The sequence below is a fragment of the Alexandromys fortis genome, unplaced genomic scaffold (assembly GCF_014885135.2).
Source record: "Alexandromys fortis isolate MF-2015 unplaced genomic scaffold, M_Fortis_MF-2015_v1.1 scaffold_156, whole genome shotgun sequence".
In the NCBI taxonomy this organism is placed as follows: Eukaryota; Metazoa; Chordata; class Mammalia; order Rodentia; family Cricetidae; genus Alexandromys; species Alexandromys fortis.
In genome coordinates, this window is record NW_026068028.1 from 2,031,085 (window position 1) to 2,055,274 (window position 24,190).

A 24,190-nucleotide genomic window follows, 5' to 3' on the forward strand; every position below is an offset into this window, starting at 1 on the left:
GGTGCTGGCGTCTTTATCCTTCAGCAGCTACATGGCATCTCCTTGACTCTGCCTACTGTCTGTCTGTCTTTCTGTCTGTTTGTCTTTCTGTCTGTCTGTCTCTCTCTCTTTTCCAGCCTGGCTATATTCTGCCCCACTATAGGCCAAATTAGCTTCTTAACCAACGACAATAAAACATATTCACAGTACGCAGATAGGAATCCCACATCTGATACACTCTGAGACTTACAACATGCCTGACTTACAGACACAATGTGTTTCAGAAATTCCTTTTACAGACACACTGTATCTAGACATCCATCTACATGAATACAAGGTTGCTTTCCTAAGATGATGTGACAAAAGGTGATAAGGGTCTCACCTTCCACCCCTGTTTCAAAGTAGAGCCAGACAACATGGCAGAGAATCCACCCATTCTGTGGAACATCATTTCAAGACGAAAATGCATTCATTTTAACATGGGCAGTAAACCATGGTTTATGGGTAAATCTGGTCTGCTACTTGTTTCTATAAATAAAATCTTACTGAAAAACAGTTTCATTCATTACACATCATTAGCAGGGTCTTTGGTGCCTCGCTGCAGCACTAAACATTGCAACGTGCTGTGGCCTGCAGATATTATCTGACCTTTTACAGGGAAGACTTGCTGAGCTAGAGGTAACCTAGCCTTGGGCCCTCCTCCCCTTCTCAGCACTGACCATGAGGCTACAGTAGGAGCAGAGGCCAGGGTTTGGGGAGGAAAGTCTGGAGTCCTGGCTCTGCTGAGCTTCTATAGAGAAACTGCAAAGCAATATAACAAGGTGTTGTATTATTTACTTCTCAGGGATCTCCCTGCTTCATCTCCGGGCCCACAGGTACGGAAGATAAGTTCTGCAGGAAGTAGGGCTGTTTGTTCTGGCCATGACTGAAGCCTCACTTACTGAACAAATGAAAAGATATGTCATTTAGTTTGCGACTCAGGGACTGTGTGTGCTTTATCTGAAGACAAACGTTAAAAGCCACAGAGATACTTCGTGGGCACTGTGGTCAAGGCCCTGGTCTGCGTTGTCTTTTGGGCAGCTGCACTGTTCTGATAGAAGCTGTAGGAGCAAGCACGGGCTTTTCCAGCCACCCTGGAAGTTTTCCTCGGCTCCTATCAGCTTCACTTGAAGATGATTGTGTTTGCCAAGATTCTAGAATCAACAATTTAAATATGAAGAAAAAAATCCATCTAATTATCTGATGAATCGTTCCAGGGTGGGTAGAGCTGTCAGCGCTCATTTGTTTCAATTTTTTAAATTAGAACGAGTGACTTTTGATGCCTTAGGTAAGGTTGGGAAACTTGTTAATTCTTTCTAGAACACAGAGATGCCTGGATGTGATGGGGGCACAGCTCTAATTCCAACACCAGGGAGGCAGGAGGCATATCTTGAGTTTAAGAGTAATCTGAGCTATACTTTTTTTTCCCCACGTAAAAATCCAAAAATCACCATCACCAAAACCGAATCAGATGCGGACAGAACAACTTATGGATGAGCATGTCCAAGTTTTGGCCTATAGGCCACGCCGCAGCTCAGGACGGCTGGGAAGGAGGCTCAAGGTATTGTAGATTCAATGTTGTATCAAAAGGTTGGGCGTGCATTGTGAGAGGCCCCTGGGATTCAACCAATGACAACTCAGCATTGAACTTGTCTGCAGCCCAAGGATGCAAAGTGTGGATAGATTACATGGGAGAGGGACAGTTTGTCATCAGCTCATGTGAGCTGAGGGGTACTGAGGGGTACCATCAGCAATGGGTCTAGGAATGGAGAAGGAAATTAATATGGTGGGGGTTTAAAGAAGCTCCCAAATTATATCCTGATGCTAACTTACCTGCTGTTTGGAAAGGCTGGCCACCCCCCAGATCTGCTCAAATGTGAATCCTGCTCTTTCTGTACCCTGTGTATGCCATGTCAACACTGGGCACTGAGGAAGGAAGGACTGTAACTATCGCATGTATAGACCTGATCGCTGAACTGCTACAGGACTGTGTGTCTGCCTAAGCTCACCAGACAATTCCATTTAAACACAGCATGGAAGCGGTCACGAACTCCCAGCATCTTTGCGGTTGCATCAGCTACAGGCTTCTGCCTGGTCTCTTGCAAAATGCTCAGGAAATGAGCAGACACCATCTGAGGAAAATCTGGGAAATAAAGCCAAAAGATGTACACAGGAGATCCTGGGATGTCGTTCATGCAGGTGTTCTGTCTAAGCATAGGGCTCAGAGTGTTGGTACCTGCCATCCCCAGCCACTGAGGACCCCACACCCCCAGGCTGTATGGCCCTGAGCTAGGGCTCTACTGCCAAGTCCTGCTCTCCCAGCAGGGAGACAGTCTCTAAGAGAAATGCTTCCCCTTTGGCCTCAAGCCCTCCAGCCTGCCATGTTTACTTAGATATATAACTAGGAACTGTTGACCTTTATAACAGGGTGGGCCCTTAGCTCTGAGATACAGGAAGTTAACTCACCAGGAAGTCATGGAAATGAGGCACCCGCGTGGGTCAATATTTCTCTATCAATAAGGTGGTTTTGGATTTGAATAACTTCAAGTGACACGCCCGTGAAGCTCCAACAGTCCCTCTCTCATGGATCTGAACAGTGGCCATGGATGACAAACTCAGGGTGTGAGCATCAGTAAACAGCAGCAGATTTCTGTCCTGCCTGAGATAGGCACTTAGTGTCCTGAAACTCCTTCTAGAAGGATCCACCCATCCATCACAGGGGTGGGTGAGGGTGGGAAGTGTATCTACGTCTTTCTGGGAAGGTGGTCTAGGGCTATGACCCACCTAGTGCAGGCAGGGGTGGAGGCAGATGGTGGAGCAGGTGAAGGAAAAGAGAAGGGTGAAGGGAGGGAGGGCCATTCCCAGAAAACTGTCTTTCCCAAGCTTGCGTTTGACTTCCTTAGAGATCACAAGAATCTCATTCTTCCAGTCTTAAACACATATTTCCTGTTATTACTTTCTCTCATGTAGCATTTAAAGACTTACATTTAAATTTTATGTACATGTGTGTCTACCTATTTGTGTGCCTGTTGATATCACTTGGAGCTGGAGTTACAGGTGAATGTGAGCGGGCTGACATGGGTGCTGGGAATTGAACTCTGGTCCTCTGGAAGAACAGAGAATGCTCTTAACCGCTGAGCCATTGCTCCAGCCCCCTCTCCTGTAGTTTTTGACAGTAGAGACTGAAGTCTGGTTCTTACAGGATAACTCTTACTTGAGTTGAAAGCAATAGATACATGTTTGACCTACACAGCATTGACTGCCAACATTAAAAGAAACCAGAAGTCGTCATATAAAAAGGTGGGACTTTTGGCTTCTCTTGAGGAACTGGAGACTCGACAGCAAGGGCTTCCATGTGTGTTGACCAATGCCACATGACCCTGAGAAACAGGAACTGTTCTTCTATTTTAATATTTTTGTGGAAATAGGGATAGATCCCAAGGCTTTGAGAATGCTAGGTAAGTGTTCTACTACTGAGCCATGTTCCGAGCCTGAGTGCCCCCTTTATATGGGTTTGAACTCACTGGCTCACCCACCCCCACTGTCCCTTACTATCTCACCAGCCTGGACACCCGCTGTTTGGAATCCTTTATTTAAACTAGACATGACTCACTTCAATCATTTATGCAACCTGGCAGCCCGACCTTCAGTATCACCGAATATCATCAGCCTGATGATGAAATAATCTGAACTATTTCCTGTTTTACATCCTTTAGAATCTAGTCCATCTGGTCCATACCTCCCTTTGGCCACAGTGTAAGGTTAAGGACCATCGGCATTCACTGGTTTCGATGTTTTAGTGTATAGACTCACTGCCTATACACCTGCGTATGTCTCTCTGTATGTTGCTTTCAGACTTCCTGGGATTTCCGGAGAACACTGTGTGATAGTGAAAGTTACAAGTTGTACAGACTGCAGAGGCTCTAGAGAAGCTGACCAAATGGTCAAATGCAAAGTAATGGGAGGGACAGAAAACATCAGAGATGGAGACTGAGGTCCTGAGGCAGGGATTTTGAGGGAAGAATGCTCACTGTGAGCTGAGCTGGAGGGAAAGTGAGAGAGAAAAAGGAGAGGGGGCCTGGAGAAAAGAAGGGGAAAGAGGGAAAATGAAACTGGACAGAAGGCAAACACACAGACCCACGCAGGAGAGCAGGACGCTGCCTGCTTAAACGGAGTCTGGGGGAAAAAAAAAGATTCCAGACAGGAATGTCTGTTGGGGCTCACCCTGCAGAAGAAAATCAGGGCAATTTGCTTTCTATAGGAAAAAAATTCCAGATACTGGAGTGGTGGCTAATTATAGACAAATTGCTCCTTAGGAAGTCCCTCTTGGAGGCAGAGCCCTTCTCTGTGAGAGGAGAGTGTATCATAACCTTACTGTCTCCCAACGTTGCACAGACTGTTTCATTGTGTGGAAATCAAACATGTTCTCACCTCTGCACCATCTCCAATCTTCGGTACCCAAAGGACATGGGACGCAGAATGCCAACAGCTTGCCAATGAAAGCCATTACATATAACATTTGCGTTCTTAAATCAAACAAGTATTAGCATGAGAAGTACTCTGGGCTTGCCAATGGCATGACAAGAATCCAGCCCTCCCTGAAGACATGCTTTGTAGCACGGAGGAAAGAAGGTGTCCTGCCCATGGCTTCATGGGAATCCTCACCTCAAACTTCTGCCTGAGCTCCACATTGCCTTCTTCGTCTCCTTCTGGGATGGGCACGTTGTAGTATTCACCTTCTTCTTGGTTGAGCAATTTGTACCTTCAAAGATGGGAAGAAGAGAGGGTAAGGGTCAGGCAATGGCTCTTCACCTTGAGCCTCTAGTCAGGCTGCTGGAAAGATGCCTCTACAGGGACCACAGAAGGGGCAGCGGAGGGGCGGGGTATCGCTAGCCTCTTCCCGGCTTCTCTCAGCCGCCTGGGGTTTGGAGTCATTGCTGGATCTCCCTTACCATCCACTGGCTGGCATCTTCATCAGCTCTGAGACACCAAAGGAAAGGGAACCCATGAAGTCATTCCGTGTCGTTCGATCCCAGTCCCAGATTTCTACAGACAGTCGCCGGTCTTTGTCTGAAGGCTTTAACTTGCTACAAAAAAACAAACATGTACACAATACATTAAGTTGTCTTCACCATAGCATCTTGGGAAACACCAACATGCCCACAGTCTGTGCCTGAAACAAACAGCATCTTTAATTTCCTTCCTGTGTCAACAGGGTATCAGCCTTTTCTTTACACTAGCAAGCTATAAAAGCTCTGTCTAGACCAAGAATCAATGAATACTGATCCCAGGCAACTCATTTTGTGTGTGTGTGTGTATACACACAACACACACACATATGCGGCTTTGAACCATTTATTATGATGTACAAATAAAGTTTTATTAGAACACAGCCTTGGCTATTTGTTTATGTATCATCTGTGGCTGCTTTGGCAACAGAGCCTGTATGACTCACGAGGTCTAGAATACAGACTTACAGTCCTTCTCTCTGACAGACAAACAGACAGACATATTTTCTTCCGGCTGTACACAGAGGAAGTGCTTCTTGAGTATGTCCCCATGGGGGGGTGCTCCCTCCTATGAGTGCTCCCTTGCTCCTGATTCTTCACTCTTTCCTGCCATTCTTGCCCTTCCTTCATCTCTGTTTGGGAATTCCTGTCACTCTTCCAAGACCAGGCTCTAATGTCACCTCCTTGAGTAACATTTCCCTGCTTAGAAGTGAGTCTGTTTTCTCTATTTCAGGAGCAATAGTGCTTTCTACACCATGCGTTCACTGTTCTCGGCTGCAAAAATTATTCAATTCTTGCTTCATATCCTCTCCTAGCTCTCAAAAGAACTAAGTCCATCAAGAGATGGAACACATCTTATATGTTTTTTTAAGGGTCTGTAACACCTCAAAAATCTTTTTTCTTTTGTTACAGAGCAGGAACTGATCATCACTGTGGGGAGAGTGGTGATTATCTCTGTCCTCATCCCTACAGCCTTCACCACTCTCCCCACCCCATTGTCTCTAATAATGGGGTCGGCCGTATGTGGCATGTGGGGGCAGAGATCATCGCAGGACAGGGAAGAACACTTACAATGTGAAGGACTCGTTCCACTGAGGGTTTAGTGTGGAGCGGATGGTCTTGGTTTTCTGTTTGCTTTCATTCTTGGGGTCAGGGATGAGTTTCAGCTTCACGTAAGGATCTGAGAGCCCATTCGGATCCATGGGGATTAGATTTTTTGCATCTCGTACTGTGAAGAGAAAAAGAAAAGAAAACATAAGAGAAAGAACATTGACTTTTTTTTTTTTTAAAAAAAACCTGTTTTTATTGAGCTATATTTTTTTCTCTGCTCCTTTCCTTTCCTCTTCCATCCCCCTTTACCCTTTCTCATGGCCCCCATGCTCCAAGATCTATTTAGGAGATCTTGTCTTTTTCTACTTTCCATGTATATTAGATCCATGTATGTCTCTCTTAGGGTCCTCGTTGTTGTCTAGGTTCTCTGGGATTGTGAATTGTATGCTGGTTTTTCTTTGCTTTATGTCTAAAAGCTGATTATGAGTGAGTACATGTGATACTTGTCTTTCTGGGTCTGGGTTACCTCACTCAATATGATGTTTTCTAGATCCATCCATTTGCCTGCAAATTTCAAGATGCCATTATTCTTTTCTGCTGTATAGTACTCCACTGTGTAAATGTACCACATTTCCCTTAACCATTCTTCAGTCGAGGGGCATTTAGGTTTTTTTTCCAGATTCTGGCTATGATAAATAATGCTACTATGAACATAGTTGAGTACATGTACTTGTAGTACAATTGAGTATCCTTTGGGTATATACCCAAAAGTGGTATTGCTGGGTCTTGAGGAAGGTTGTTTCCTAATTTTCTGAGAAATTACCATACTGAAATACAAAGTGGCTGTACTAGTTTGCAATTCCACCAGCAATGCAGGAATGTTCCCCTTTCCCCACAACCTCTCTAGCATAAGTTGTCATCAGTGTTTTTGATTTTGGCCATTCTTACAAGTATAAGATGGAATCTCAGAGTTGTTTTGATTTGCATTTCTCTGATGGCTAAGGATGTTGAGCATTTTCTTAAGTGTCTTTCAGCCATTTTTGATTCCTTTGTTGAGAATTCTCTGTTTAGGTCTGTACCCCATTTCTTTTATTGGATTATTTGTTCTTTTGATGACCAATTTCTTGAGCTCTTTGTATATTTTGGAGATCAGACCTCTGTCTGATGTGGGGTTGGTGAAGATCTTTCCCCATTCTGTAGGCTGCCGTTTAGAAGGCTGACTTGTGTGAGTCAGCATTGGTGTGGACACCATGCTGGATGAGGGATGTCAAGACGGTGTTTGTAGCCAGATGGAGTGTCACATGCCTGCAGTCCCAGCACTTCGAAGATGGAGGTACAAGACCACCCTTGGCTACATAACAAGTTCAAAGCCAGCCTGGGCTACATGTTTTAAACCTTTGTCTACAATGAAGATGCTGTCTGAGAGGAGAAGAGATGAATTAGAAGCCCCTGTCACTCAATATGAGGATGTCTACTACCTTTGTTGACAGTCAGTGGGTATCAAAGGGGCCCTCAAAGTTCAGCCTCCAGGCTAAGTACAAGTCTAAAACAACAGCAGTGACCACATTCCAGACCCTAATAGAAATGCCCAAATCTGGGTCCCACTCAGATCTATGGAAGCAGAGCCTGCATTTTAACAAGATTGCTAGATGTCTGTCTTAGGGTTTCAATTGCTGTGAAGAGACGCCGTGACCATGGCAAGTCTTATAAAGGAAAATATTTAACGGGTGATTAAAGGTCAGAGGTTCAGTCTATTATCATCATAGTAGGGCATAGAGGTATACAGGCAGACATGGGGCTGGAAAAGGAGCTGAGATTCCCACATCTTGACTCCCAGACAACAGGAAGTGGTCTGTCTCACTGGACATGACTTGAGCATATATGAGACCTCACAGCCTGCCTCCACAGTGACACACTTCCTCCAACAAGACCACACCTACTCCAACAAGGCCACACCTCCTAATAGTGCCACTCCCTTTGGAGGTAATTTTCTTCCAAAACACAATGACCTTGCAGTTTTCCAGAGGGAAAGGAGATGCTTGCCCCATTTGGGCAACCAGCAGGCCTGGCCCATAGTGCTACACAGGCAACTCAGTGTCTACAAAGTATAGTTGTTCTTCTGCATAAAAGCTGGCAGATCCTAAATCTGGTTGTACCTTGGAATCCCTTGGGAAAGGGGATAAAGTTCCAAGGCTCAGAGTTAAAGTAGAATGATCAAGGGAGGCAGCCCAACAACTTTTTTTTTCTAATACGATCCCTAGTTGTTTTTATTTTATGGTAGAGATGGACCACTGACATTTCAGGTTGGGATTCAGGAATGCTATCTAATGTGCATCATACATCATCCAGGAGTTGCATCTTGGTCCCCACCTCAAAAATTACAAACTATGAATCCTCACTTTAACAAGATCCATAGGTGGCCCCAGGGCATATCCTGGCTTCATAAACAATAACATGGGAATTAACAAATAATTACAAAGAAAAGGCACTTCCTTCTCACTGGGGAATGTGCTCTTAGATGTAGCTGGCTGGCTAAAGCCACTGCATATCAATGCAACAATCATTATCTGTGAAGATGACAAGGTTCATATGCCTGAGTCTGTCTGCAGTATGTCTCCATCACTGTCTTCCAAAGGCAACTTCCTGATGATGTCATACCATCAGACACAGTTAGCTGTGAGGAGGTTCTCTAACCCAGAGGTGCTCACACCATGGCCCCTGGACCAGCACTGTTAACATCATGTACTGAACCAGAGTTCCAGGCAAGGGTCCAGAGATCTGTTTATCAAGCCTCCAGGTGATTCCATGGTATGTGGATGGAAATCCAAATTACACCACCAGAACTCAGGCCAGCTAACACAGGCCATCGGTGTACATTGATTATGAAGAGTGAGCGATGGAGGAAATTTAGAAGCAGTTCCCGGAGCTGGCAGTGGGAGGAGATATACTAAAGATGTTGGGTGTTTGGGCTCAAATGTGGCAGGCAGCATGTCACAAGAAGCAGACACCGAAGTCAAGCACTGTCTGTACTAGCTTGTTATCCTACAATATGCCGATTCTCACTAACACAGCCTTATGTCTTTCTCACTCAGTAGTCTTAGCCTAAGGAGCTGACAGTGGGCACTGAACTCAAATATTCTGAGGAGAGAGTGAGTCAGGATAGGGCTGCAAGCCACAGAGAAGCAGAGGCTGTCTTCCCCAGTAGTGCGCGTGGGCTTTCCATGCATTTCTTGCATGAGACATCATCTATCCCACCCAGCTTGAGGGCAACCAGCACGGGCTCTGCAGCTCCGCAGCTCCACTCCACGGCTCTACTATCAAACCTGTGCTTTGCTGTGTAAACCCAAGCCAGAGCTAAAGTCTTTGAACCCATTTCTTTAACTAGAAAAATGACTGGGAGCCATAATTCTGATGATATAAACTTATAAGTAAATAAAATGAAATAATATATATAAAGAACCTTATATACATTGTCTAAGCTGGGGAACTTGTGAAGAAGGGGGGAAAGATCATTGTGTGAATGCTCGCTACATCTCAGGCACCTTTAAAAGTATTATTTTTTAAAAATGTCTCTGATAATTTTATATATGAGTACAGTATTTACATCATTTCTACCCTTTTCCTCCACACTGCAACTTCTCCTGTGTACCCCCTCAAACTCAAAACTTCTTTGATTATTGTTATGCATGAATGCATGCTTGCACACACGCGTCTATATACTATTTAATGTTGCTAGTATGTGTGTGTTTAGGGCTAGCCACTTGGGAGTAGATAAGCTACCACGGTCGCTTCACTAGAGAAAGCTGATCCTCTGTCTCCTAGAAGCCATGACTACCTGTAGCTCTTCATCTAGGGGGCCTTGTGAGATTTTACCCATCCGCAGCGGAATATCAACTGGTGTCAATCACGTAGGTCTTGCTTAGGCAACCATAGTGTTAATGTTTCAGAGGTGCATGGCCCTCTCACCTAGAGAAGATTTTTCTCTCACAGCAGACATCCTATGCTCAGGCTTATCTTTCGGCCCCTCTTTCCCAATGTTTCCTGAGCCAGTAACGGTAAGTTAGAGGTGTCTCTACAACCCACTGGAAGATCTGAATGGAGTCAGACTTCTTCCAAGACTCAGCCACTTGACACTCCATGTGAGAATTCAAGGTTTAAACTTAAGCAGCACTGGAAGGCCAAACTCCAGCATCACAGACGATAAAAGGCAGAAGGTAAAAATGGAACTCTCGCGCCAGCCATTCCAACGGGCCATAGGCGTCCCTCACTGAACTCTTGAGGGAGAATCTAAAAATGCTTAGAATGTCTGAGACTGTTGGCTGCAAGAAGGTCACATCCCAGAGGCAAATGAAGAATCTCATCCGGGCCACCAAGAGTTCCAGGTTAGCCTCCTGCCACTGGCTTTTATGTCTTTTTATTCACTGCCTGCCAGGCGGTGAACGGACTCACTAAAGGCCGATCTTTTCTGAATGGTGACGAGTTAAGATCTTGATGGAATTTAAAGCCTCTGGTTTCCTGCTGAGATATTATCATCTAAGCTGAAAATAAAAAGAGTTCTCAATTCCAAATGTCACTGAAGCAGACAGCGAGACCAAATCTTAATTTCTTACCGCAGGGGGAAAACAGTGTCCTGTTACTCAACGGCAGGCAGGACACGTGAACTGGGACCAACTTGGGGGGGGTCCCTCTGCTCAAAACTCAGGATGCCCCTGTACGCATTCTGGTGCTGCCCATGTGTGGCTATGATATTTCAACCCAGTTGGTGGGTTGAGGTCCAGGCATCAGGCTCTTCCAGGTTTCCCAGGCCAGTTTCCAGTACAGCCACAGTCAGAAGGTTGAAAGCCCCCACTGGCAACCCCTGGCACCACATGCAGACTCTGACCACGGTCCATTTTACTTTTCTTTAAATTTCCTCAAGCTATAGGAAATGAACAAACAATACCGTTGGCTTTAAACAGTTAGTTCCCATTAAATGAATGCAATGAAGATCCGTGTTGTGTGTTTCTAGCCGGACACAATGGCGGAGGCTTGCTTTCTCCCAGCTACAAAGAGGAAATTACGTGTTAGCACACTAAGGTTGTTCTAGTCTCCCACTGCAGTACAAAGGAGGAAGGAAGGAAATGGGGACGGGCTGGCTTCCTCATCACGGAACTTAATAAAACTTTGAATGTCCCAGCTACCAACAGTCCATGTTCCCAGTGGTCCCTCCCCACAGGTGGTAAATCCAGTGGGAAGGAATGAGACTCTGTAGTTGTTGGGGAGGTGGACTATTCCACAGCCCGAGTGCCAGGGTTGGAGGAAGGACAGCCTCAGCAAAGACCCCGTGGCTCCTTTCTTGTTTCTACTCTCGATGAGAATGGGTTGCTCTGATCCACAGAATAAGGACAGAAAAATGTATCATGCTACGTTGACAAATCAACTATAGAGAATGAAATTTCTTCTTTTGTCTTTATGTTGTTGCTCTTTGCTTGTTTCTGAGATAAGTTGGGGTCTTACTAGGCAGATTGTGTGTCCTGGAACTTACTATGTAGACCAGGCCGGCCTTGAACTCACAGAGATCCGCCTCTCTCTGCCTCCTGAGTGCTAGGATTAAAGGTGTGCGCCACCAACTGGCTCAATTTAAGAAAGTCTTGTCCTGGGAGCTGTGGAGGCGGCTTAGTTAGAAAAGTGCTTTCTGGAGAGATGGCTCAGTGGTTAAGAGCATTGCCTGCTCTTCCAAAGGTCCTGAGTTCAATTCCCGGCAACCACATGGTGGCTCACAACCATCTGTAATGAAGTCTGGTGCCCTCTTCTGGCGTGCAGACATACACACAGACAGAATATTGTATACATAATAAATAAATAAATTAAAAAAAAAAGAAAAGTGCTTTCTGTACAAGGGCAAAGGCCAGAGTTCAACCCCCAGCACTTATGGAAAAGCTGGGCGTGGCAATTACCAGAACCAACAGTGGTAGATCACAGCCATCTCTAATTCTAGCTCCAGGGCAATCTATTCCTATGATCTCCACAGAAACCTGCACTCACACTATACATATAATTAAATTTTTAATTAATTAAAAGATAAGGTTGATAGTGATTGAGGGAGACACGCAGTATTGACTTTGACCTCCATGGGTACAAGAAATCCTCCAGCCAAGTCCTGCCCTGTTAACTCAGTTCCCAAATGCAGCCCCTCTGCCTACAGTAGAGATCTACCTCTCCCTTGCGCATAACCTGCAGAATCACTAACTGCATTCCTTGGGGTCTGTAGAAATGGCCCAATACCCTATTGAGGAACCCTGTTAAAAAAACAAAAACTCCTTAAAGCTCATAACAGTTCTACAGCCATTAAAAGTAGGAGACACTCATTGAAAAAACACATCTGTGCTGTGGTATTGGCCATTTCAGAATGGAAAGTCTATTCTGTCATCCCAGGACTTTAGTAGAAATGTAAAATATTAATTATATTCTTACTTTTTTTTTAAATATTTATTTATTTATTATACAATGTTATGTCAGTGTATATGCCTGCAGGCCAGAAGAGGGCACCAGACCCCATTACAGATGGTTGTGAGCCACCATGTGGTTGCTGGGAATTGAACTCAGGACCTTTGGAAGAGCAGGCAATGCTCCTAACCTCTGAGCCATCTCTCCAGCCCTATATTCTTACTTTTTGCCTTGAGGTAGCTGCTCCGAAATTATAGGCTGTCAAGTCCAACACTGAAAGAACCCAGCATGGGTTAAGAGGTTACATCATTTCTGGATAACGGATGAAATAATTTCCAGGTAAGCTTATATTCAAATAAGTTTATGAAGACTGAGAAGCAGCCATGTGAAGTACCTGTTCCAGGTAGCTAGGTGAGCCGAGGACATGTGTGTTTTACATAAACGTTTAGGAGCGAGGACAGACCTAGGCAGATGGACAATCACATCAGATTGGAGGACTGGGCAGCCTTGACAGATGAGAATATCTTGGCTACCCATTTTGGTTAACGCTATGACAAGAAAGGAACCACGGGGTCTTTACTGAGACTGTCTTCCTTCAACCCTTGCACTCTTAGGCTGCAGAATAGTCCACGTCCCTAACAACTACAGAGTCTCATTCCTTCCTACTGTTTCCATCTGTGGGGAGGGACCACTGGGGACATGGACTGTTGGCAGTACATGAGATGGTTCTGAAGGTTCTGAACTGACATAAACCTTTGAGTTGAGAGGATCTAGAGCTGGGCTTCTGGGGATGTCTGTGCTATTATCTTCATTGTGTTAACTGAGATGGGAAGGGCTGCTCACTGTGGGTGTCACCATCCCCTGGCTGGGATCCTGGGCCGTGTGAATGACCACTCCCCACCATGATGGAGTACCCCTTGAACTGTGAGCTGAAAGGCTTTCGTCGGAATATTTTATCAGAGCAACAAGAAAGGAAACTAAGACAGTGCCCCAGAAGAATGAATGAAGTAACAGCCTTAGCCACAAGGCCAATCAATGATTTAGTCCAGGTCCTGATGGACAGGGGGAAGTAGAGGCAAGGACTCAGGCAGGTGGGCAGGCGGGCAGGGGTGGCATCACCAGGCTTTCTTTGAAATCAGCAAATTGCTACCCCAGAGACCTGAGTCACGTGAGCGTTTAATGAACATCCCAGAATGTTTAGGAAATAACTGGACACGGGCTACCTGAATGGATGCTGCAGGCATGTCTGACTCCCCATGGGCACTGTGACGAGACCCCGTGTTGGGGTCAAACATTTGCCTGTCACCATTAGCTATTTCGGCTTTAGAGAAATATTTCAACCTCTCAGTCAGCTTTTCTGCAAAGTAGGGGCAGTGATGTTGCACATCACACAGGGTAACTGTGAAAACTGAATGCATTGATACATGTACAGTATTTCAAAGAGTACCTAGACTAGTGACAGCGTTACATGTCGTCACGCTGCTACTCTTACTAACGGGAGTGTTAGCATTAAGTCAGTATTAGCTATCTGCAACATTGTCAACAGTGTCATTGCTGCCACCACCATTACCCAGGCCTCTTGTTTGGCCCAGGAGGCCAGGCTGTTCCCTCAGGGTGAAGAAAGTATATGGAGCTGAGGAGAGAGCTCAATTCATGAAGCGCTTGCTTTGCAAGAGTGAGGACCTGAGATTGGCTCCCCCAGAAACCATACGAGAAAGAGCAAAAACCCAGGCGTGGTGAAGCATGCCTGTGACCCCAGTACTGTGGAGGTGGAAACAGGAGGATACCTAGCTAGGTCTTTCTGACCAGGCAGATTAGCCTACTCAGTGAGTCTCATGCCGATGAGAGGCCTTGTCTCAAAAAGGAAGGTGGATGGACCCTCTGGAATGATACCCGCAGTTGACCTCTGGCCTCTGTACATACATGTACACACATGCATAGGTACACATACCAACTCTCCCTCCTATCTACAATAGTCAGCTTCTAAGTGTTCCAAAATAGTGTGGGAGTTTGAAAAAATATCAGAGCCGTTCTTAATCCATCAGAGAATCTTCTACATGGCTTCTTAGTTCAGAGACTCTGTGTGGTATGAATTATGAAGCACAAATAATGAAACCAACATCCAGGAACACCAGCTAGGATAGAGGTTAGATGCAGGCCAATGCCACAGAATATACCCACCATCTCCCCCATTCTGTCTCCTGCTGTCCTTTTGGATTTCAAACTTGCTCTGGGGTTGCCATGGGGCACTGTGGTGGAGAACAGGTCAAGAGGCTCCAGTGGGTCCAGCCACAGGCCCAGGAATTAGAGGCTCCGGGGAACACACAGCTGCATTCTCTTGCCTACAGCCTGGATGTGTCAGCACTGACCGGCAGTAACCCTGCCCATTCAGGGTTCACAGCTACAGAGGGACATTGTTTGGCTGTGCACAAAAATCAACTGCCTTCAAGTTCAATGGCAAGTCAGCCCTTTAAATGATCTGTTTTGCATTAGAAAATAATTCCCTATTTTTTGCTGCTTCCCCCCCTTCTGAGAGCATCCTTGTTCATGGCTTCTGCTTACAAGCCAACAGAAAGGACAAAGGCTCAAAACAGGGACTCGCTGTAAAAGCCAGGACTGTTTCCTGTGAGCTGACCCGGTGAAGGCCTCTCCCACTCCCATCCCAGCAGTTGAAAACAAGAGCAAACGAATTTTATAATACCACACCTCACCCTGTGTAAGCAAAAATCATGTTCTCTGACACTGCAGAAAAACAGCAAGTTTTCTTTGCTTGAGGTCACTGACAGCAAAAGAATGTGAATTTCAGCCTCTCCGAGGGTGGGAGTGGGCGGATGAACACAGACAATGGTGAGGTTTAGTGTCCCAGGCCGGAGGAGCCTGGAGTCCTGCGATATCAGGTGAGGAGAGGGTGCTGACTACCAAACCCATATGCCACATCTCTGTGACAAAGGGGGACTTTCAACTCCGGAAATTAGTTATTTTGACTGATGATCAGACACGAAGACTGTCCTTTCAAAAGCCATGGACCTACAAATTGATTTCTTATGAAAATATGATCACATTTGAATATAAATTTAATGCCAGAGAAACTTGATGGGATTTCGGGGCTTAGGTAAAGATGTGTGGAAGAAAGGGAAGGGGAAGAGGGGGAGGGGAGAAAGAGAGGAGGGTGGGGGGAGGGGAAGAGGGGACACAGTGAGAGAGCATGTACTCCGCTTCTCCACTGAGCAGGACTGATGGGGCCATGTGGTACCGAGATTGAGGGTGAATGCAGCTCCTCGGTCCTCTGGTACCCAAGAAGATAATGAGCATCGTGTGGTAATGGGGGCAGCACTTGGAGGGATCACCAAGTGGTAGTCACTGTTCTGAGTTCGTTACGATAACAAGGCGCTGTGCTGGTGGGACCCAAGGATAGACAAGAGGCTGAATGACATGTTCACTACATAAAGCTAATGAGTGGCCAAGCCAGGATGAGCCTGTAATTTCATAGATTGCAATCATCTCTTGTCTCAGAATAGACAGACAAAGTTCCAGTGAAGAGGTGGTGAAATTGGTCTCAGCTGGTGGTGGGGAGGGCTAAGAGATGAGAGCAAACACCCTCCCTTTGGAGGGTGGGTGAGAGCGGGGAGAGCACAGAGAGCCAAGCGAACACACATACAACAGGCTCAGGGCCGGTCCAGGGCTGTTCCTGGATGGAAAAGGGTAGAGAACTGCATGTCTGCTTGATGCCTTGAACTTGGCAAAGGGGACTGTAGCGTCTGACTCAAAGCTGCGATCCTAGTGGCTTCTGGGATTCAACCGTCAAACTGACAGTGCGTTCCGGTCACAAGTGGTCTCTGTAGTGTCAAGAAAGACCCTGGTGTCACTGAGACATAGAGATCAAGAGCATGCAGTGGCATTGATACCAGAGAGGCCACAGGGGAAATCCTAGCTGCTCCCGAAAAGAATTGGTTCCCCAAGACTCCTGTAGATACTCGTCAAAGACAAACAATGCCTGGAAGACATAGGGCCAAAAGAGAATGGAGGGCCAACATGTGCTTGTAACACAAACATGAAGGAAGGTGGAGACAGGAGGATCCCGGGGCCTTACTGGTCGGCCAGTCTAGCCAGTTGGTGAGCCACAGGACAGTGAAAGGTCCTGTCTCGAAAAATAAGGTGGACATACCCATGCAGGCACGCATGCACACACCCATGCAGGCACGCTTGCACATCCTCACCTCATGTGCATATGCACTCATTTCTTTTTCCCTACCCTGCCCTCCAGGATAAGCCTGATACACAGCCTCTTCCTCTAAGCACCTGATCTGGCCATGACCTGTTTCCATAGGGGCAAATATCACACTGTTCAGGCACAACTACCTTCCACACTTCAGCTCCACCTAGGAACTATGAGCAAGCAGTGAGCAAGATTAGGCACTGGTGGGGGTAATTCTTTCCATGGCAAGCCCCTCCAGAAACAAGTTTTTAAGGAACATGTGTCCAGGAGCATGGGAGGCAAAGACTGACCTGTCCTCTGCTCCCAGACCAATCTGGGTGTTTACAGAACAGTGTGTGAAGTTCAAGCACTTCCCAATCGGTCAATGGATGGGATCAGGAGGGAAAAGGTTGGACAGCCAGCTTGGCACGTGTGGCTCCAGGACATCACTGAGCGCTCAGCTTTCTCTGAGCCCAGCTTTCCCGGCATGTTACTGCGAAGAACACGCTGTTCTTAAGGCTTGTTTGCGCCTTTACTCTGGGCCTCATCTGATGATGCTGAGAAGGAGAAACTGTCTCTAAGAGGCTGCCAGTTCCAGCGTGGAGTTGTGAGCCAGTTCCCTGCCAGGAGACAGAACTCCCTGCAAATGCTGATGGGGAAACCGGTGGAGTGACAGATTGCTTCCGGAACAGGATTTGCTGAGTGCCCTTCCCATGTGACGCTTTGGGGGTGGTCCAGCTGTCTAGCAATAAGGCAAGGTTCCTGGCTTAGGAATTCTGACTCAGACTCTTAAATGGTGCGGAGAGGCCGGTCTCGACACAACGGGGGTATGGCGCAGGTGACAGTGAGCACAACGGCAGGGGACCCTGTGGCAGAACCGACCACAAAGCTTACAGGCCATCAGGTGTACATAGGGAGCTCCAGCAGAGGGAAGGGTCTAGCGGGTTCTGGTTGGGACACATAGGAGAGGGCCAGGGAAGTGACATTACCAGGTTACATTCTTAAGGCTTTAACTTGCTGTAATAGGGAGACATCCCCCCGTCCCCCACAGGTGCATGCGTGTAGACTGCTGGAGGACTGCATTGGTTGTTGTTCCTCGGATGTTATCAACCTTGTGATTTTAAGATTGGCCTTGGTGTCACAAAGTAAGTTAGGCTGGCTGGCCACCGAGTCCCAGGGATCCACATGTATCTACCACCCCAGCATATCCTGACAAAGTTGTCTTTTTCTTTTCCTGAAGCTTCTGGGGGTATCGAACTCGGGACCTCGTGCTTGAAGGCAACTGAGCTATCATCCTCGCTCATTCTGTGTCTCAAGTCATGTCTAACACAGAGTTACACTTTCTATGACATCCGAGGACACTTTCGGGCCCTGGCTGGAGGACATCTGTAGAATGTGCACTGGGAGAGACAGCTCTCCGAGGGCCAAGAGACTGACCTCTCTCTTCACATCTTGCAGAGCTTGTATGTCTGGAGGGCATATTATCTCCCTCTGCCTGGGGATGGGAAGAGGTTCATACCATGGTCTAAATGCTTGCAATTCCTTACCCAGTTAACACATAATTCTAGTACCTAGACAATGGTACTACGAGCTGGAGCTTAGGAAGGTGATTGGGTCAGGAGGATGGACACCTCATGAATGGGATTTGTGTCTTTCTAAAATAGGCTTTAGGGAGCTTGCAAGGACCCAGTGAGAAAGCATTATTTCAGAATTAGGACATGGGTTCTCAAGGATACAGCAGCTGCTAGTGCCTTGATTGTATCTTCCCTGTCTGAGTCACGAATGCATTTCTGCTGTCTATAAGCTATGGTATGGTATCTTGTTACAGAGGCCTGAGTGGAGCAAGGCCATCTGGGAGTTGGGAGGGGTCCAGAGAATGGAGAACAAGAAGCTGCTGGGGCTTGATGCTGACCGGGAACTACAAATGAGGGCACGGGTCCAGGATGGCTGTGGCACATGCATCGCTAGTGTGAACATGGGGCCTCCATGCTTGAGCGCCCAGCAGCCGCCGGCTCTGTCCAGCATGAAGAGACAACTGACTCTTCAAGCAAGCGACAAGGAAGAGCCAACACTCTGTAGGATGCCAAGGGAATACAATATGTGACCGGAGGCAACAAGAAATGACATTCTCCTCCCAGGAACAAAGGACCAGTGAGCAATTTCCCATCAGCACTTTGGTGGCACCTGTTACAGCATTTCTTGAAGGTTCTAATCTTGAAACTAAAAAATAGATTAATAACCAGAGTCTCCCACCATTTACTTAAACAAAGACTTTTTGTTGGCTTTTTATTTCTATTTTGTTTTTTTGAGGCATAATCTTGCTACGTAGCCCAGGCTGGCCTCGAACCTGCCTTCCTCCTCCTCTGCCGCCCCAGTGCTGGGGTCGGAGGCAGCTATGAACATGCCATGCTTTTTCAACATTTCCACTTAAGACTTTTTTTTTTTTCAAGACAGGGTATCTCTGTGGCTTTGCCTCCTGAGTGCTGGAATTAAAGGCGTGCGCCACCACCGCCCGGCGTCCATTTAAGTCTTTAGCATGCTCCACTCTTGTATTTACCTTCACCACACACATGGTGGTATAACTCTGGAGCTGACATTGGTTTCAGCTGATTGGTTAAGGAAGCTAAACATTTATTTTGACCCAACCTATCATATGTAGGATTTACATAATCCCCAAAGACTCATGGTTTCCTCGCTATTGCTTTGAACACCTACCACCAAGTACAGCACCTTGTTATGCATGCAGTATTAGTACCTGCTATGCACACGAGTCTCTACACCACCCTTGCCCTGTGGTTCTGCGCTCATGCTACCCCATCCCTGGGCATACCCAACCTGGAGCACAACTCTTTAGCCACCTCATGCCCCCTTGTCCCAACTATGGAATAACATTTTGATTCTCTGGGTTTCCAGCCTCCTGCCAGCCCTGTCTGTCAGATCTCTGCAGACTGATGGAAACACAGAGATGGGGGACAAACACTCCTCCCTCCCCAGACATCGCCGTAGGGTCAACAAAGGGTAAGGCAGAAGCCATGTGTGCCTAGTGGATTCTTGATGATAGAGAAGCTGGAGCAGACAGAGCTTTCAGAGTCTCGTGCTTTGGGCTGCAGTACACAGAGTGTCCATTTGGAGGGGCCCCGGCACAAGGGAAAAGCCGAACAGGCCTTTTCCAGGGAGACTAAACCCAGGCCAAAGGGAGTCAAGTGCTTACCCAGAAGACACCAAGTGCTTACCCAGAAGACACCAAACGATTTGAAGAGCCTCAGAGCGCTCAAAGACAAGGGGCACGGGATGTATTGTTAGCTTTCAGAAAAAAAAAGTTCCATGCAGAGCCATTTGCTCTAGGTTTCTAGGGAAATCATTACATGTGGAACTTTGCTGGGTTTCAAGAAATAAGATGCAAAGGCATCTTCAGCAAAGAACAATTGTTGATTGGGCATCATTGTGATTCGGGTCACTTGGCAGGTCTCGGCTGTCTGGCTTGCTGCATTTATTCTAACCGCGCTGCTTTAAGCCTGCCGATACCTCCTGTGCTCACAAGCACAGTTTCTGATCTGATCTCCTTCGTGTTAATTAACAATGACTCACAAATTCCGTGATCTTTGTTTCCTTGTTGCCAGAGTCAAGGGCAAGAGGAGTGCGAGACACCGATAATATACCTGCTCAGCCACCCCCTCCCCACCATGCATGACCACAAATCTGAATTCAAGGAATTAAGATGTCCCTTGTTTAAAAACGTGTTCATGGAATCTTGTTATTTTAACTCACTACTTCATTATAAGGGTGGATTTCTGCCCCAGTAAATCTAGTGTCCCCTAACTGTGAAACAGGAACCACTCAATCAAAGGCAGCTGAACAAAGAATTTAATGAGCATGGTGTTCAACAGTCAGTTCATGAGCTCTCTCTTCTCCCTCTGTCTCCCTCCTAGCCTCCCTCACCTTTCCCTCTCCTTCTCTCCCCTTTTCTCCTACTCTGCTCCTTTCTTTACCTTTGAGACAGCCTTACTATATAGCCCTGCTTGGCCTCCCAAGAGTTGGGATAATGGATGCGCACTTCCATACCTGGAAACATCTTCTACTAATGTTTTAGAATTCCGACAGAGATGATGGTGAGAAATATTTGCTAGTTATGGGAAACTGATAAGATCATTACACAAACACAGGAAGTCATTTGGGGGCCAGAGGCAGGTGGATCTCTGTGAGTTCGAGGCCAGCCTGGTCTACAGAGTGAGTTCCAGGACAGCCAAGGCTACACAAAGAAATTCTGTTTGAAACAAGAACAAAACAACAACAACAAAAAGAGTTATTTCTCCTTGTAGGAGCAATGCATAGTCATCAAGAAATTATTTAAATGCATAAAGTAAAATAAAGGAAATGAAAGGCAATTGCACTTCTACCAAAAGAGAGAATTGATGTTGGCACTGTTTTGTAGATGACGGTCACTGTCCTGTAAAGACATCTATAGTATGATATTGATTGGTTGATTGGAGAGCTGGGCATTAGGCCCAGGGCTTTGCACCTGCCAGATGATCACTTCATTACTGAGCCACATCTCTAGCCTGCAGTATCTACTTCTTATAGAACTCATACCATCTTATGGTAGTTTAAAAGTCAGTCTTAGGAAAACTTAACAAAGTATCATTTTAAAACACAATGTCCATTATTCTAGCTTGTAGCAGTGATTGTAAAATCTATGCTCAGTTTGGATCATTTGTAAGGTTTAAAATTCCCCACTTTTGTGGATAACAAAGCAACTAATCATCATCATACACAAAATTCTGCATCTCTTCTTGCGGTGTATTCTTAAAAAGCAGATTCAAAGATACCAAAAAAACACTCAAGACTTGCTATATTGTCTAATGGCTCCCCCCAAAGTTGTACCAATGTCTTACCAAAATCGCATTAAGAATAAAGTAAGAAAAATAAAGAACAACATTATAATTTTGACTCTTGATTTTTTTTTTCCTGAAGCTTAGCAGTCTTTCCCTATATAGTAATCCGGCCATTTGAAAGCCTTTTTCTCTGACATATTACTTAGATTTCCTCTGGGAAGTAAGATGGATTCCCACTGGTCAGGAGGTTTGGATGTGTGTGACAGTGGGCCCTTTCCCTTATTGTCACACTCTGTGTTTATATTTAATTCTGTATGCATCTGGAAACACACAGGAGCTCACGTTTCACAGTCAAAATCACCAAATGTTTTCTTCCATTTCTTCCAGGCTTAGGAACGCCTTGCCCTTCCTGAGGGTTGTTAAGTATTCACCTGTGTTTTCTTTGGCTATTTTGTTTCTTTTTTATATTCAACTTTCAAATCCATTTGAAATTTATTTTGGTGTAAGGCATGAGGAGAGATCTTACTTGTTTTTTTCTCTTCCAAAGGTTTAGACAACTTCCCCCACAACAGCGGTGGAGATGAGCCGTACCTTTCTGACTGGCTCTGGAAGCCTCTCTTTATTTAGAAGCAGGCTCCGTTTCCAGGGCATCCGCTTTATCATAATCAAGGTCCTGCTAGTTCCTGCAACAAGCCTGCACTTTAAATTGTTTTACATTTCCAACATATTTTAAAATCCATCCATGTGCTTGGAATTCCACTTCTCAGAGAAGTTCACCGTCTGAAAGAAAATTCCCTGCACTTCTTTAACTCTTAGAGCTTATGGATCTGTATTAGTTGCTTCTCCCATTGCTGTGACCAATGCCTGACAAAAGCAGCTTGACGAACAGGGGGTTTATTTTGACCCATTGTTTTGGCGTACAGTCCATCATGGTGGGGAAGTCATGGGGTCACGAGCCTGAAGCAGCTGGCCATAATGGCATCTGCAGTCAGGAAGCCAAGAGAGATGAAGGCAGGTGCTCAGCTCAAACCCCTTTTCATTTAGTTCATTACGGGTTGCTCAGAGCCCTTCCCTGAGCTTGGGATCACTGATTTGGGTTGGCTGATTGTCTAGGGAGTTCTAGGGCACCACCAGTGCTGGGATAACAAGTGTGAGCCATTGTGCCTGGCTTTTCATGTGGGTTCTGAGTACCAGAACTCAGGCACAATAAGCCCCACCCAGCATGCTCTTACAAGTCCTCACTTAATGGCAGCTTCTTTGCAAACACCATCACTCTCTTGCCTCCTTGGTACTTGACTTTCAGTCTTTGGATACCCTCTGCTTTGTTTGCGTGTATCATTCCCATAACTGTAGAAAATATAGATGCTATGTTGATTCTACGTAGAGATTCATGCCAACCATTTCCACACAGCCTTTCTCAGATGGTATCTTCCAACCCCCACCTCCACAATCAAGAAGAATCTGTCATGCCAGGCCCTAAGCCCCTGCCACCTCCTGTTCTAATCTCTGCTCCTGTGCCTATAAAATTATAGTGTGGGATCTCTAGTCCCCAATTTAATAATTTTATATATCTGACTCCCCAAGTCTGGACTTCCACTGACTTCATCTTGCAGCTCTTTACTTTGCTTTCAGTTGACTAGATTTTCTCCCCTTGTAGCGCCTATAATTCTGAAGGCATCTGTTTCCCTTCTTTGTAACTGAAGTTTTCTAGAACGGCCCTAGTTGTGCGTTCCTTCCTATTGGTTCTCCTAAGGTAGAGCATCGCCTTTTAGTTTGGATGCTCTGTGCACAGACATCTATTACACAGCATTGCTGCCCTTAGTTCTGTTTTCTTCTTTGACCCTTAGGACGAAGAGACAGGTAATTCTCCAGTTAGGTCCCGTTCTCAGCCTCCCATTTTTATTAAGCTCCTCTCCATCACCACAGTTTCCCTGTGTTGCCTGCATCCTGCAGCTTCCTCTGGCGGCTCTGATGGGATTTCCTATACTTCCTCTCTGGATTTTTGTGCAAGTGTTGAAATCTACGTTTCCTTGTCGGCCTTTGTATTTACCACGCCTCCCTTCGTTTTGTCTGCCTCTTTCTACATTCCTTCATCATTAAACAAACAAAAACAAACAAACAAAAACCCTCTATGTCTGCCTTTTCTCTGTATCTTTTTATTCACTTGTCTTAATGTTCATGTTTTACAGACTATGTATTCTTGTGTTCTACTAAGATTCATATGGATTTTTTCAAATAGTTTCTGATAGGCACTATTCCTTCAGTAAGTTATCACCATGTATACCCTCCAGATGGCAGTCTCTGCTCTGCCATCATTCATCTCTCTATATATCATAGATTTATTAGTATTTTTATCTAAGAAGTTGTTTCATTTTTTTATTCACATGTATGCATGTTTTTTTTTTTGTGTGAGTATATGCCACATGCATGCAGGTGCCCACAGGGGTCAGAAGAGGACATGGAATTTCCTGGAGCTGGAGATGCAAGCATCTGTGAATTGCTAAATGTGGGTGCTGGGGTCGCAGCTCAGGACCTCCTGAAAAGCAGTAAACACTTGTGGCCACTGAGCCATCTCTTCAGCCTTATCATTCAATATATTAAAAAAAAAAAGGTCCCTCTATTATGTATATGTCTTCTTTCTTTGCTCACTCTCAAATGAC

At 45.8% G+C, this 24,190-nt stretch overlaps 1 protein-coding gene across 1 annotated transcript in view; it reads right to left on the reverse strand.

Annotated features, from left to right (window-relative positions):
* Prkca (protein kinase C alpha) overlaps window positions 1–24,190 on the reverse strand; it is a 387,467-nt gene that overhangs the window by 70,740 nt on the left and 292,537 nt on the right. The window contains exons 6-8 of the mRNA XM_050164256.1: window positions 6,099–6,255; window positions 4,971–5,105; window positions 4,684–4,780 (exon numbers count right to left, since the gene is read on the reverse strand). Of these exons, the coding sequence (XP_050020213.1) occupies window positions 4,684–4,780; window positions 4,971–5,105; window positions 6,099–6,255 (389 nt within the window). The remainder of the gene's footprint in view (window positions 1–4,683; window positions 4,781–4,970; window positions 5,106–6,098; window positions 6,256–24,190) is intronic.